The following is a 13,005-nucleotide window of genomic DNA, read 5'->3' on the forward strand; positions in this document are numbered from 1 at the left end:
AATCGGCAGCTCGCAGAATTTGTAATCTGCAGGCAGAACTGCTGCAACAGGTACCCACTGCTTCGCACTTCCCAACCCAGATAAAATGCATTGACATCTCAAAAAGTCTTTAGAATTGGACTTTAAGTTGCTCAGGAACTAAATCAAATGCACATTATGTACCCAAACCCTTGATATGCTTCTATGGAGTTTCATTTCAAAGTTTCATTTTAAAGAACAAGTGTGGAATGTAAGTGCATCTACAGTTCCTTGAGTGCCAGTAGGCCTGAAATAGGGCAATCTCCTGTAGGTCTTAAATGTCCTTCTGCTTCTGGGAAGAAAAAAGTACAGCTGTCCCTAACCCAGCTTCAGTTTACTTTAGAACACAACTCTTAAAAACCAATAATAATTAAAAAATATCCCTTGATGAATGGGATGTAGCAATAAACCTTACCTATCTAACTCCCAATTACAGCTGGGGTTTGTTTTTCAGATCTGTTTTTAAAAAGCAGCTGAATACTAAGACAGAGACCAGTGCACTGGAAACAAACCAGCTGCTTTGAGCAAGAAGAAATCTCTCCTTTGAGGGAAAGGAGAGCTTGCACCTGTGCCTACACCCTGTGCCAAGGGAGAATTGTTTCAAGTGTGTCACTTACTGTATCCAAGAGAGATAGGGTGGAACTCGATTAAAAAAAATCCCATACAGAACCACGAGAAGCCATTAAAAATGGGTATTAAGTTGGCACAGTTATGAACTACATAGAGCATATGCCTTTGGGAGAAGTCAAAGTTATCCCGGAGTGAAGGGGTTCAAATTCTGATAGACTGTGGCTGTCATCAATTTCTGAACATTTCCACAGGCATCAACTGTTGGGGGCTTATTGGTTTGGTTTTGGTTTTTTTTTTCCTGTGTTTTTTCTATCATGAACAGTCTTTTGAAGACTAAGACTTAAATATTCATATCTGTGTGTGGGAAAGCTTACTTGTATTAAACACTGGAATGAGGTTAGAGACATCACATGATCACAATTTACAGATAGATAACTGGTCATGAAACCTGTCAAGTGAAAAATATTACACAGAGAATTTAACAAACAGGTGTAGGTACTGAATAAATGCACAAAGTTTAAAGATTTTTCTTCTCTTTATTTAAACACAAATACATTTACAGCATGCAGGTAAGTTAAAACTATATGGCGTCTTCCCCAAACCAATTCTTTTAATGCATCTTAAGTGTACTGAAGTTAAATCATATTCCACAGGTAGACTTGTCCTCTCATGTCAAATTTAGAGTTACACACAGCAGTGAGTCAGCATTTAAGTTATGTAAATAATTTAGTTGTTCACCAGAAATAAATATTTCATCAAGTTCCTATCCTAAACCATCTTTTAAAAAATATGATCTAGAGGAACATAAAAATAAGAACCATTCAAAGACTGCCAGTTGAAACAGCAGTATTGAACATTCCCTGTATAGACTGAGTATTTTAATCTACAAAAAACAGTATCGTCCTGTCTGGCTGACCTATGACAGCCAAACCAGAAAACAAAAAAAGTTGGGTTTTTTTTTCTTTTTTTTTTTTTTTTTTTACATTTTAAGAGGCAGTTCTTGGTAAACTTCATAAAAGGTTTAAAATTAAAAAAAGTTTAAATATAAAAAGGTGATGTACACTGAGCTACAGGCTAGTTACCATTTAATATTTTTTAATTTTTTTTTTATTTTTTAAGCACAGCAATTTTCAGCACCAAAACCCATGATAATTACCTACAGGAATGAAACCCCCAATTCACAGGCATGAGAAAAAAATCCTGCTTCATTTGACTGCACTTTAACGAAAGTGGAGTTTTTTTGGTTTTATGATTGCGTATTAACAAATGAAGGTGTGAACACCTGTAGTTAACATTGAGAAAGATAATGGACAGTGCTGTTTCTGTTATGAAGAAGTTCATTCAGAACAGTTTGCTGTTCTTTTTATTTTTCTTTCCTCAGTGTGCTGTCTTTAGTCATACTCTAAAACAACGGCAAGTTTGGAGTGTTTGGCAGCCTTAATGAACAAGAGAGCCTTAAAAGCCGAAAACTCCAAAATAGTGAGATTTCCGACCAATACACTCAACTGTTAAAAATCAAACTATTAAAAATTCAGACTACTGTAGATATAGAAAAAAGTGGTTCAAGGTCTAAAATCTGACTACACTCTATCCTAATATAAATGTTTTGTCTATTTATAATATAAAAATTGAAAGTGATTTGCTCTCTGAACAGTCACAGAGTCTCTACTGTTTCCACAATAACTGATGGATACACAGCAAAAAATTCAAGCCAGTACACAAAGTGGTACTCACTGGGTCTGGAAAGCTTACTGAATTCTTTCAGTAATACCCAGTTCCTTCTTCCTCTAAGACCTGGTAACTAATTTCTATCCAGAAGGCAGCTGTTCTAAAAATTATAGTGGCTAAACCCTAGGAATAAGTCAGGCAAATTATACTATAAAATTTTAAAACCCAGATTCACCTCAGTGAGAGTATTGGAGCTCAAAACAACAACAACAAAAAACCCATTTCATTTTGTTAGCCACTTTACAGGACTTTATTGCAAAGAGAAGAAAAATATTCAACAACTACTAGTTTGGACATTTCATATACCTACTTACAAATGCATTACAAATACAATTCAGGATAGCACTTTACTGATTTTTTTTTTTAAACATGTGTCTCTGGGATTTCCAGATACATCATTTTTAAAAAGGTGTATCCTTTATTAGTGTATCTGAATTCATCGGCCAGTTGCTGAATTTTTTTTTAATTGAAAGTTAAAATTTTAGCCAAAAATTCCAGTACTGCGTATATAGTGGAATATCAAGTTAAATTTCAGATTGTGCTCATTTCACTATTATAAAATAGCAAAAGTGAACCGTCACAGATACAGACAAATGGATAGACAGGCTCATCAGTATGAAGCAGAATGTTTTTACTCCACCAGACTGTACTGTGTATAGAATCAAGAACAGGACAGATGGGATAATCCATTGCCAAAGTCTTTTTTGTAAACTGAGGTTTACTCTTATTACTGTACAATATTTAATTCTAAATTACCCAATAAACGGGCATTGAATCAGATAACAGTTAAACAGCCTTGTTCATATTGAACTCTTTAGTTCTGTGGTATAGCGATCTCAGTGCCTTATGGCAGTTGTTGTAAGCACACTTCAGTATTCTTACACTGTACAAAGAAATTTAGTTCTGATGCTCTATGTAGCATTCCAAAAGAAAACTGTAATGTAGAGTGCCGTTCTAATTCAGCGGGACACGTAGTGTTATGTGAAGTGGTAAAAATGAAAGTATACTTAAACACTGTTGCACATTCCCTAAGACAATAAGATGTACACAAATTAAGCTAGAAAAATTGAACTAAGATTTTCTCAACATACATTCAGCTTGGCACAGCGCAGACTAAATTTAAGACATGAAAGACAAACTGTGTAATGAGTAGAGCTACACTTTAAGTAACATGTCATTTTTCAAGACGCCAAAATTGCACTCTAGATTTTTTTTTTTGGGAATCAGTTAGCAGAATTTGTAGAAGGGGGAAAAGCTGTACAGGCCAGGTATAATTTATACATTTTCAAAAAATAATCCTACAGTCCCCAAAGGGAGAGATTATTGTCATGGAATGACTCCCTCTACACGATATCCAATCCTCCTCACGCTGTGTTTACTTTTCAGCAACTGTAAATGAGAAAAACAGAGTTCAGTGCTCGCATCTCATAAGCCAAAAAAAGCCATGTTATTTACATTTACAGTAGACGTATTCACAGCCTTTACCAGCCCAATTCGTAGACCACTCAGTAAGTGCTAACAAAACATCTGCTTTAGAATAAGAAATTACACAACACAAAGCATTTAAGCAATGCTGTCTCTTACCAACAAATTCACAGCACAATAAACTGAGTATCCAATCTTGATTGCCTTAACAGAGTAAACATTACAAACACAAACCAATTATAACCCAGCTCCATTTCCCATGGCTCTTGCTACTTCTCCAGGCCAGTGAGAACTGTCTGGATACCACCTTACCAGCTGCTGCAAAGTTTTGACTTCACTGTTTTGGGAAGATGAAATGGGAGTGAAGAGATCAGTTAGCATTATTCATCCTAAAAAAGTTTGATTTGCATAGGGAAATAGCAATTTACTATCTCTGTATTTCTTTAATGTTTCCAGAATAATTTGTTAAATGGTAGTCTCCGAACGTAAAACAGTACATCATGTTCCTACTGTACCAAAAGTTCTTCTCTAACCAGAAGTTCAGAAACTTTTCACAAGCTCATAAAAAATTTATATTTAATAGTGAAATAAAGTTCAAGAAAGTTTTGTTCCTTTACTTCCATAAGGGACAGGTTCTTCCAAAAACATTATAGGAAAGTTGGAATAAATTTCAATCCCTCTCCTGCCTTTAAATGCTAAGCTCTGTTTAGTTCTACAGCAAAAGGTAACATACTGACATTAGAATAATTATATGAAACGTCTACAACTGCTTAATGGATTCTATAAGCATATTACGCAGGAATTTTTTTTGGTTGGTTTGCTAAAAAGGGTTTTCAGCTAATAATTAGCTATTTTTTACTCCTTCATGATTTATCTACAAATAGTCCAAAAGTCAAAGTGATAAGTCTCTTATTTAAATTCCCCAGGACTAACAGTGAAGGCTCTTCTGCAAAGCAAAATGCAATCTCAAAATTGAGTTATTTATTGCTGATTATATCAACTATTGTAAGTACTCTTAAAGAAGCATGAGACTAAATAGGCTCTCTTCAGTTAGAATTCTAGGCAACATCAGAGCATGTGCAAACTCATGCTAAAGTAGGCATCTAAAATAAATTGGGTCAATCATACCTTGAAATGTCTCTACTTTGGACAGCTGAGACAGCTACTTGGGCTACAAAGGCAATCTGTCTGAAGATTCATTTCACCATATCAACATAATCAAGAATCCATGAATTGCCAGCTCCTTGGTCATTCAAGGTAAATGCTATTCAAGGTTAAAGTACATATCACTTCAACCTCTTAGTAAATAAGAGACACTACTGAACATAACCCGGGACCCTAACTAGTATTACAGTCTGGTTTTCTTTAAATCAGAGAAAAAGCTTTAGAAAGTCAGTCAGCTAATACAAAGAAACAAATGGAAACAAGATTAACGTAAGCTGCTCCGGAGCCCTTCAAAAGAGAAGCACCCAGGATTCAAGCACCACACAATCATTTCTGGAGTATTTTCAAACTGAAGATGCAGATAATCTTAACCAAGGGAATGCCTAGATGACATTTATACAAACGCTCAGAAGTGAAAATGACAACAGAGAATGCAGCAAAGTATTACTGTTTGGTGAACAACAGACCAATTATAATGCAGATGTTTAACTAAAAAGAGACATGATTCTGTGAGCAATTTAAGCATATTAAGTACCAGACTACATATAATTACTTCAGAGATTAGAGACATTTTCAAATAAGTGCACACATTAGTATCAATTACAGTAACTGTATTTTAACTAGGCTAACATTTTAAATTTACCAGATGAAGAGATTAATTTTTCTGTCAAATACTTCCAAATTACTTACACATGAAGCAGTGTGCAATTATGTTGTTTATTTGCTGTTCTTACTACAAGAAGAGAGTCACTTTTTCATTTCATTGCTGAATGTTTTCTGAAGAAAAACGTATTTAAAAAGATACTAGCAAGCCAAAAGAATTTAAACCATTCACTCCTTTCCCAACCAGTAGCTATTGGCTGTGACTGGTAACTATCTCCAATTGGCTGTTTCCACAGTTTGTTCTACTCCAGCAGAACAATTCCAGAACTACCATTTTACAACAGTTTTATAACAAAAGCAGCAGCAGCGTTAGTCAGATGTACATGTATACTGCTCCTCTAACGATAAAATTCTGTAAAAAGGTAAGTTAATCTGATTGAGTGATTTTATGCCACAGAATGAACTCTAATAAAACTAACATGAAGTGGTTTAATCACACATTTAAAAATCCTACAAGACAAACTTACACTTTGTCTTGCCGTCCTCCGCCTCCACGCAGTGCAACTGGCTGGCTGTTTTGAGTGAACGCACCTCCACCACGAATTGCACTTGGATGAGTTGGAGAAGCTGCTGGATGTTGGCCAGGACGGATAGGCTTAGCTGCATGAAAAGAAACATGACAAATATATACATCACAATTTTACCTTTGATTACTCAAATTTATTAATGCTTTGTGTTACATTTGGGATACTGTAAAATAATCAACATTAAATGCACTTTGAATAAGAAAACAAGTTTAGGGATGATGTTCTGAGAATTTAACAGATTAGTATCAACTATTACAAGCCCTGAAAAATAGACAAGGTTTTGCTTTTATTGTCCCTAGAAGAATTAAAGCTAGCACGGATGGGGCTATCTGCCCCATCTAATGTATTTCCCTGTGTAAGTCCTATTTTTTGGCAAATAACAACTCAAATAAGACACATCGCTAGACAAAGTTTCATGAGGTTTTACGTTCCTGTAAAGAATCATTATACCCTGCTGTATTTCCCACATCTACTTGACTGATAAGCCACTAGTTACTCTGCAATTAGTCCACAGGTAACACTGCTTCATCAACTGCTTACCACCCTATAAAAATAAAACTTGCTCTATTACTGAATTCAAAACCAATAGTTTTGACGGATAATTCACAAGCTGCATACACTTCGTAAACTCATACTGTTGTGCACATCCTGTTAAGAGTAGTGCAAAACTGAAACTATAGAGTGTTTCTCAAAGTTCTGTAATATTGAACAGAAGCATTTAAAAGTTTCAGCAGTAAGAGTGGATATCAAGTACCTACAGGTAGCAACCACATCAGAGAAACACTTCTCCATTTCTGCCTTATAGGAAGCTGATGTCCAGTAAGACATGCTTAGTTTGACTAGACATTTAAGTACAAGAGGCTTTATACTTGTGGTAAGCTCACTAGAAAATTCCATTTGTCTTCTTGGAGATCACATGAGAGAAAGATAAGACAGGAAAGCACCTGTCTTCAAGCCACCACTTGAAGTGACCAAGAAAAAAACCAAAACTATTCTGCAGCAGCTCTTTGCAGACCTACAGAATATGAACGAAGTTTAACTGCAATGCTCGTTTCAGCTGCATTAGCATTTAAGAGAAGTGTGTTGATTACTGAAGTCCTGACACAGGACAACAAAAAGGCTGGAACCCATAGTTACTTCTACTATAATGAAATAGGCACGGTTAAGTCCTCCACAGATCACACACCTTCTTGGTCCTCAGCACTTCACAGCATAGTGGCAGGTGGAAGACCAAGAGAATATGACCGCCTTCCCACCACGTTTAAGAAACACTACTAGCTGCTACAGATTTCTGAGGTTTTTTCCATTCTTGTCCCCTAGGGAGAGCTATGGAGTACTGTATGTTTTGGAACAACGAACCGAAAAGGCAATTAGGGATCTTAGGCTGTTAGTTGTGGGTTTCTGTCTGCCCCTCTCACAAGATCAAGAGACAAGAAGACAATTTTGTTGTCCTTTAAGGTGATGGCTTAATCTCTCTCCTTACTTTGGAATGCCTACTTAGTCTTAGAAATTCCTATGGAAACATGTTAAAGTCCTAAGAGTCACATTCAGTGTATTGTTTTGTTCTAGGAAATGGAACACGTTCAGGCTAGAATTCTAGGTTGGTAAGCCTTTCCCAGCATGTACAAAAATCCAGCTACCAGGAAGAGACCTATTTACAATAAACAAATAAAAAACCCAACCAACCATACACCACAACCCACACACACTTACACTCTATTAACCAAAATATAACTCACGACAGAAAATACACCATGTTCACATAGGCAGCTCCCACTAGGGTTGAAGGACGCACACATGCACAAAGATAAAAAAAAATCAGGAGAGAGATGAAGCTTTATGGGGCAGGGGATTCTGTACTAACCAATTTGTGCAGAATGTCCTCTTCTGGCCATGTTCTTGGATCTTACAGCTTCCTTTATACGATCTACTTCTTGCTGATACCGTTTGCGATCACGAGAAGCATTCTCTTTGGCTTCCTTCAGTGCAGACTCCAAAGCTTTAACTCTTTCAGCTGTAGCTCGAAGTCGCTTCTCCAGTTTAGGAAGTTCACAGCGAAGATCTGCATTATCACGTACCAGCTACAAAAACAGAATCCGTTAATTTCTTGGCATCTTTCTTCATCAAGCAAACATCCTCCTGCCCCTCCACAGGCAAAGCAGTAGGGCTATTATATTATCTTTGCTTAAGCTTTTAGTAAATCAGTAAGATTGTAATTTGAAAATCAGTTACTGTGGAAGAACGCGCTACCCAACACAGGTACTTAAAATCTACGTTGTTCTTCAGTCAGAGCAAGACAGGCAAGCATCCCCCAGACTGATACGCTAACTCTAAACACCAACTTGGATGCTCTTCAGTTTAAATGCAGCTATTTTGTTTCACACTCACATGCACTTAAAATAGCTATTAATTTACTTTACAGGAAACTTTAGTCTATTGTTTTATATCAAGACACACACTCAAGATGTATAAGTATTTAATTATAAAACAGTTACTTTATGACCAATATGCAGTTACTTCTACAATAATGCACCTTAAGTAGTTTGGTTTTAATTAAAACTTGAAATTAAGCCTCATTGTACCTGCTTGTGAACCTTTGTAAGCTGTTCAAGATTATTCTCAAGGAAGGAAATCTTCTGTTTTTGTGCAGCACTGCCTCCTGTATCATCCGAGTCAATCTCAGCACTCTGCAGTAACAAATGCACAGGGAGGGTGAGAGGAGGCTTGAGTACAAATCTGAACTTGCATATTAGATTAATCCAGAAAAATTACATAGCATAGAGATCAATTCCTAATTTAGTTCTAAACTGAAATTTACGTAGCATTCTCAGAAACACCAAGTTTCACTACAGCGCCATGTTACCTTTTTCACTCTAGTAGCCAGATCTTGAACAAACAGTTTCCGAAGATTGTGAAGAGTCTGAAGTTCTTTTGCCTACAGTTAAGGACAAGGAATTAAAAACTTCAACAAAACTCTGAAGGGAGGGGGGAAAAAAAAAAAAAAAAGGAAGTATTGACATTTGCTTTGGAACATATTTTGACTATCTTACCACAGTCTCTTCCAAACCCTTTAAATCTTGCCTTGCTTGTTCCCGTCTGTCCTGCATAACCCTAAAATAGAATAAATTAATCCTGAAACATTCAGGCAAAATTGGAAATTTTAATGTTTTAGGAGACTAGAATAATAAACACTATAAGGTACAGATGAAGAATGTTTTTCAGTTGAAGTCCTCAATTAAAGATGTAACCAACAGATGACACCATACTCAAAAATCCATATAGGGTGGGAGTGGGGGAATTACAGAGGATAAGAGGCTAGTACTTTTAATATTGAAGGAATACAAAACAAGTATATTCTAGAATATAATCAGAATTGTTTAGGTTGGAAAAGACTGCTAAGATCATCAAGTCCACCACTAACCCACGTCCCTAAAGAAAGGCTCTCGCGGTCAGGTTCAGGATGAATACTTGGGGAGATCTCCTACAAGCACTCTTAGCTCTGACCAGCTGAGATGACAAGTATCATGTGACAGATTAAGGATTTTTTCTTTGTTTTGTTCTACCACCTCCCCCCCAACACATTTGCCAAAGCTAGTATCACAAACAACCACCTCATTTTACAGGAATATAACCTAATAATTAGCACTTTACGGAGCTTCTGTCTTTCTATTTAATGTGAAAGTATTTACTGCACTGCTAATGTTATCTCTCAGAATTATAAGGCAGTGCAATTACTAAGATGACAGGATACAGGAAACGAATTTGGACTTATTATGACTCAAGGTTGGAACAGGAAGGCCAAGGACTGCATGAAAATGAAGTGTTCCTATTAAGTAGCCAAAAAGGTGTTTTTTCGTTTTGAAATGTCTTCTCATTTGGCCAGTTCCACTACTAGTTCACAGCTCAATGATTAAACATTTGAGGTAATAAAATATTCTGAAGAATATCTCAGCATCCTATCCATTTTCCAGACCTCAGTGAAAAAGTAGTTCCAGGCACCTTATACAACTAAGAAAAATGAATAATATGTGAATAATCTGCATTGCTTCTGGCCTGTCATTTGCCATGCACATTTGTAACATACAACGGAAAATAACTGGATTCAAAGAGGCTGGGGGAGGACACAGAATTCCAAACTAATTTTTAATGTTTCTTTGCCAGTCTTTTGAAGAAGAAAGTTTCTAATATAGCAAGTGCCTGTAAGGGATCAATCCTATATGTAATTTAGCCTGCAAACTGAAACAAGAAGCAGTAATTGGTACATATATCAAATCTTACAAGACAAGGAAGCCTATTGTAACTAATGTAACTTTTGTAATCATTGTGGCATATAAATAAATCAGAATAAGATGGATTCAAGAGACAGTGCTGTTAAAATTTTAGTCAGTTAAACCAACACTGTATTTCACAGTAAGGCTAAACGAAGAAAAAGGAAAAAGTGTTCTTTACTGGTTACAGTACAGGTCAATCCGGTCCCTCTGATTATTTCAAATTCTATGATAAAAAACCTGAAAGCCACTGTGTGTGTTTTTAAACGTGGCCAAAAAGTGTGCACTTTTGAAAAAGTTTTAAGTATAATATAGTTTTAACTTCTGTAAAGATAAATTCATCTATGCCAGAAAGGGGTTGCTACTGATACTCTAGAAACACCTCCAGAAGATTACGGTCAGATTTCTAGAAGTTGAGAACTGTTTTTCATCCTCATCCTTGGATACGTACCTGCAAGCAGAATTCAGTTCTAATTTTTGCATTAACTTTCAGTCTCTAATTCACTAATACACTGTATTTAGTTACTCAATGAAGTATGCAGCTGTTTAATCTCAAGAATAAGCCACTTAGAACCACTTAACTACTTAAATCACACAAGAAAAAAAAAAAAGAGTAAGGGAACAAAAGAACTAAAAAAGGAGTAAGGGAACTGTTACAAGCCTCTTGCAGTCTTAGAGCATGCAATACCTAGCTGCAAATTGAAAAGTTAATTACTCCAACCTATAGCATATTAACAACGAAAAAGTTGTGGCCTTTATATCTTTCATAATTTTACTTCAAATTTTAAATATTAAGGCAGTGCAAAGGTTTTAAAATGTTAAATTCAAGAAGGCTCTGAAGCCTCTCTCTAATAAGCATATCAAAGTGAGAGCCACTTCATTGTATTAGGTCACTAGTTTTTAAAATGTAAGCATTGCCACATACATTTGTTTTATGCGTGATTATCACTTACGTAAGTTCATGCAGTTTTCTACTTTTTTCCTGATCAGTTGCTTTCAACTTCTCATGCTCAACTCTAAGACGTTCCTGTTCAAGCATCATCTTCTGGTTTTGGCTGAACACAGAAATTAAATATTACATCAACTGAACCTGTCAGGCATGACATTCAGTAAAGCAACACAAGTTAGAAAGACACTGCTTGAGGAAATGCTTGCCACTTCCTTCCCACCATACTGTGCTTCTGTACTCACGCAGTCCAGAGACATTCGGCACTACCAAAATAACGACAGTTACTTACTCTTGAAGTTCAGTGATAAGTTTCTCCTTTGCGTCAACTTCATCTCTTAGGCTACTGATTTGTTTCTGATGTGTCTCGCGATGACTCTGAATTTGCTGTTCCACAGCTTGCTATTAGAAAACACAGTACATATTATATGCTTTAAGAAGTTGCCATGCTTCACTTTGTTTTTAAAAGCAAACAATGAAATTAACTAACCTTGACTTCATTTGCAGTTTGAACCTTATTTAAGTGCTCTTTCTCCATCTCATGGACTTTTTCTAGTAGGGATAGAGGACAAAAAAGAAAATACATTTCAGCTAGGTAACCAGGTCATCATAGGGAAGATAGTGTTAATCCCCTCTTCCCTCCCCAACACCTTAACATTTGGAAGAAGTCCCCTCTCACCACAAAGATCAATTAAATCAGTAACATTTTTAATTTAATCCTATCCATAGCAGTTTTTACAAACAGCAAACATGCTTTCCCATTGACTAATTCTACATGTTCAGTAGCAAAAAGACACCCTAAAGCTCTGCCCTTCAATCTAAATAGAACAGAACAATTTCCTAGTTATCACTATATACTTAAAATGGTGGTGGTGGTGGTAGGTGGGGTGTAGGGAGGCAATTCCTACCCTGTGCTCGGAGTTGAACTAATTCTTCATTAAGGGAATCCACAGACTCTTCCAGTTGCCTTTTTTTCTGTTCTACATTCTGAAGATATTCGGTCAATGACTTGATCTTGGCTTCATGCTTGTAGAATGGAAAGATTCATTTACTTTGGAACTAGGTATCACAGAATTACATGTGTATGAACAGTTTATACTTAAACAAGTAACCTACTATCCAAAAAAAAAAAATAGTGCCAACTATATGTTAAGAAAAATACAACTACTCAAGTAGATTTGTAGTGTAGCCTGTAAGACAATATCGTTATTCTGGATTGAATGAATTCAAAAGAACATATAAGTAATACAGTGTAAAGAAACACTTACCTGAGAGATACGGAGCTGGCAGGCAGCCAATTCCTTTTCATTTTCTTCCATTTTCTTATTGCTTTCTGCTTGTGTGCCTTCTAACTGTTTGCAACGCTTCACCATTGTTTTTACTTCTGATTTCATTTTACTAATGTACAGCCTTGCAACTGTGAATTCTTCATCTATCATGCCAGTTCCCTCAGGCTGCTGAAAAGTGTGGAATTATGCATTTAGAAAGCTCAGATAATGCAACAGAATTAAAGATGAGCTGGAGCAACTTAGTGCCCAGCACACATCCCCTGCCTTGACTGATAATCTAAGCATTTACACACCAAAACGTAACTTTTAGGTTTTCTGATTGATTACTTAGAAGTTTGCACAAAGATAATTTCTAACACTGCTTACACTCCAACACTCTCCTACAGTGATCTTCTAGATTTATCTTT

The 13,005-nt window shown here is 36.2% G+C and overlaps 1 protein-coding gene across 2 annotated transcripts in view; it reads right to left on the reverse strand.

Annotated features, from left to right (window-relative positions):
* Nucleotides 1-2,542: 2,542 nt before the first annotated feature.
* The window catches only part of KIF5B (kinesin family member 5B), a 35,524-nt gene continuing 25,061 nt past the window's right edge, over nt 2,543-13,005 (reverse strand). Inside the window, exons 16-26 of one of the 2 annotated variants that reach the window (XM_075746508.1) lie at nt 12,578-12,766; nt 12,218-12,335; nt 11,800-11,861; nt 11,602-11,711; nt 11,317-11,418; nt 9,146-9,206; nt 8,959-9,030; nt 8,678-8,782; nt 7,960-8,176; nt 6,036-6,168; nt 2,543-3,705 (exon numbers count right to left, since the gene is read on the reverse strand). In XM_075746508.1, coding sequence (XP_075602623.1) covers nt 3,699-3,705; nt 6,036-6,168; nt 7,960-8,176; nt 8,678-8,782; nt 8,959-9,030; nt 9,146-9,206; nt 11,317-11,418; nt 11,602-11,711; nt 11,800-11,861; nt 12,218-12,335; nt 12,578-12,766 — 1,176 coding nt within the window. In that variant the 3' untranslated portion in view covers nt 2,543-3,698. The remainder of the gene's footprint in view (nt 3,706-6,035; nt 6,169-7,959; nt 8,177-8,677; nt 8,783-8,958; nt 9,031-9,145; nt 9,207-11,316; nt 11,419-11,601; nt 11,712-11,799; nt 11,862-12,217; nt 12,336-12,577; nt 12,767-13,005) is intronic. The other variant, XM_075746509.1, reaches the window with a different exon arrangement.

Source organism: Balearica regulorum, chromosome 2 (genome assembly GCF_011004875.1).
Source record: "Balearica regulorum gibbericeps isolate bBalReg1 chromosome 2, bBalReg1.pri, whole genome shotgun sequence".
Taxonomy (NCBI): domain Eukaryota; kingdom Metazoa; phylum Chordata; class Aves; order Gruiformes; family Gruidae; genus Balearica; species Balearica regulorum.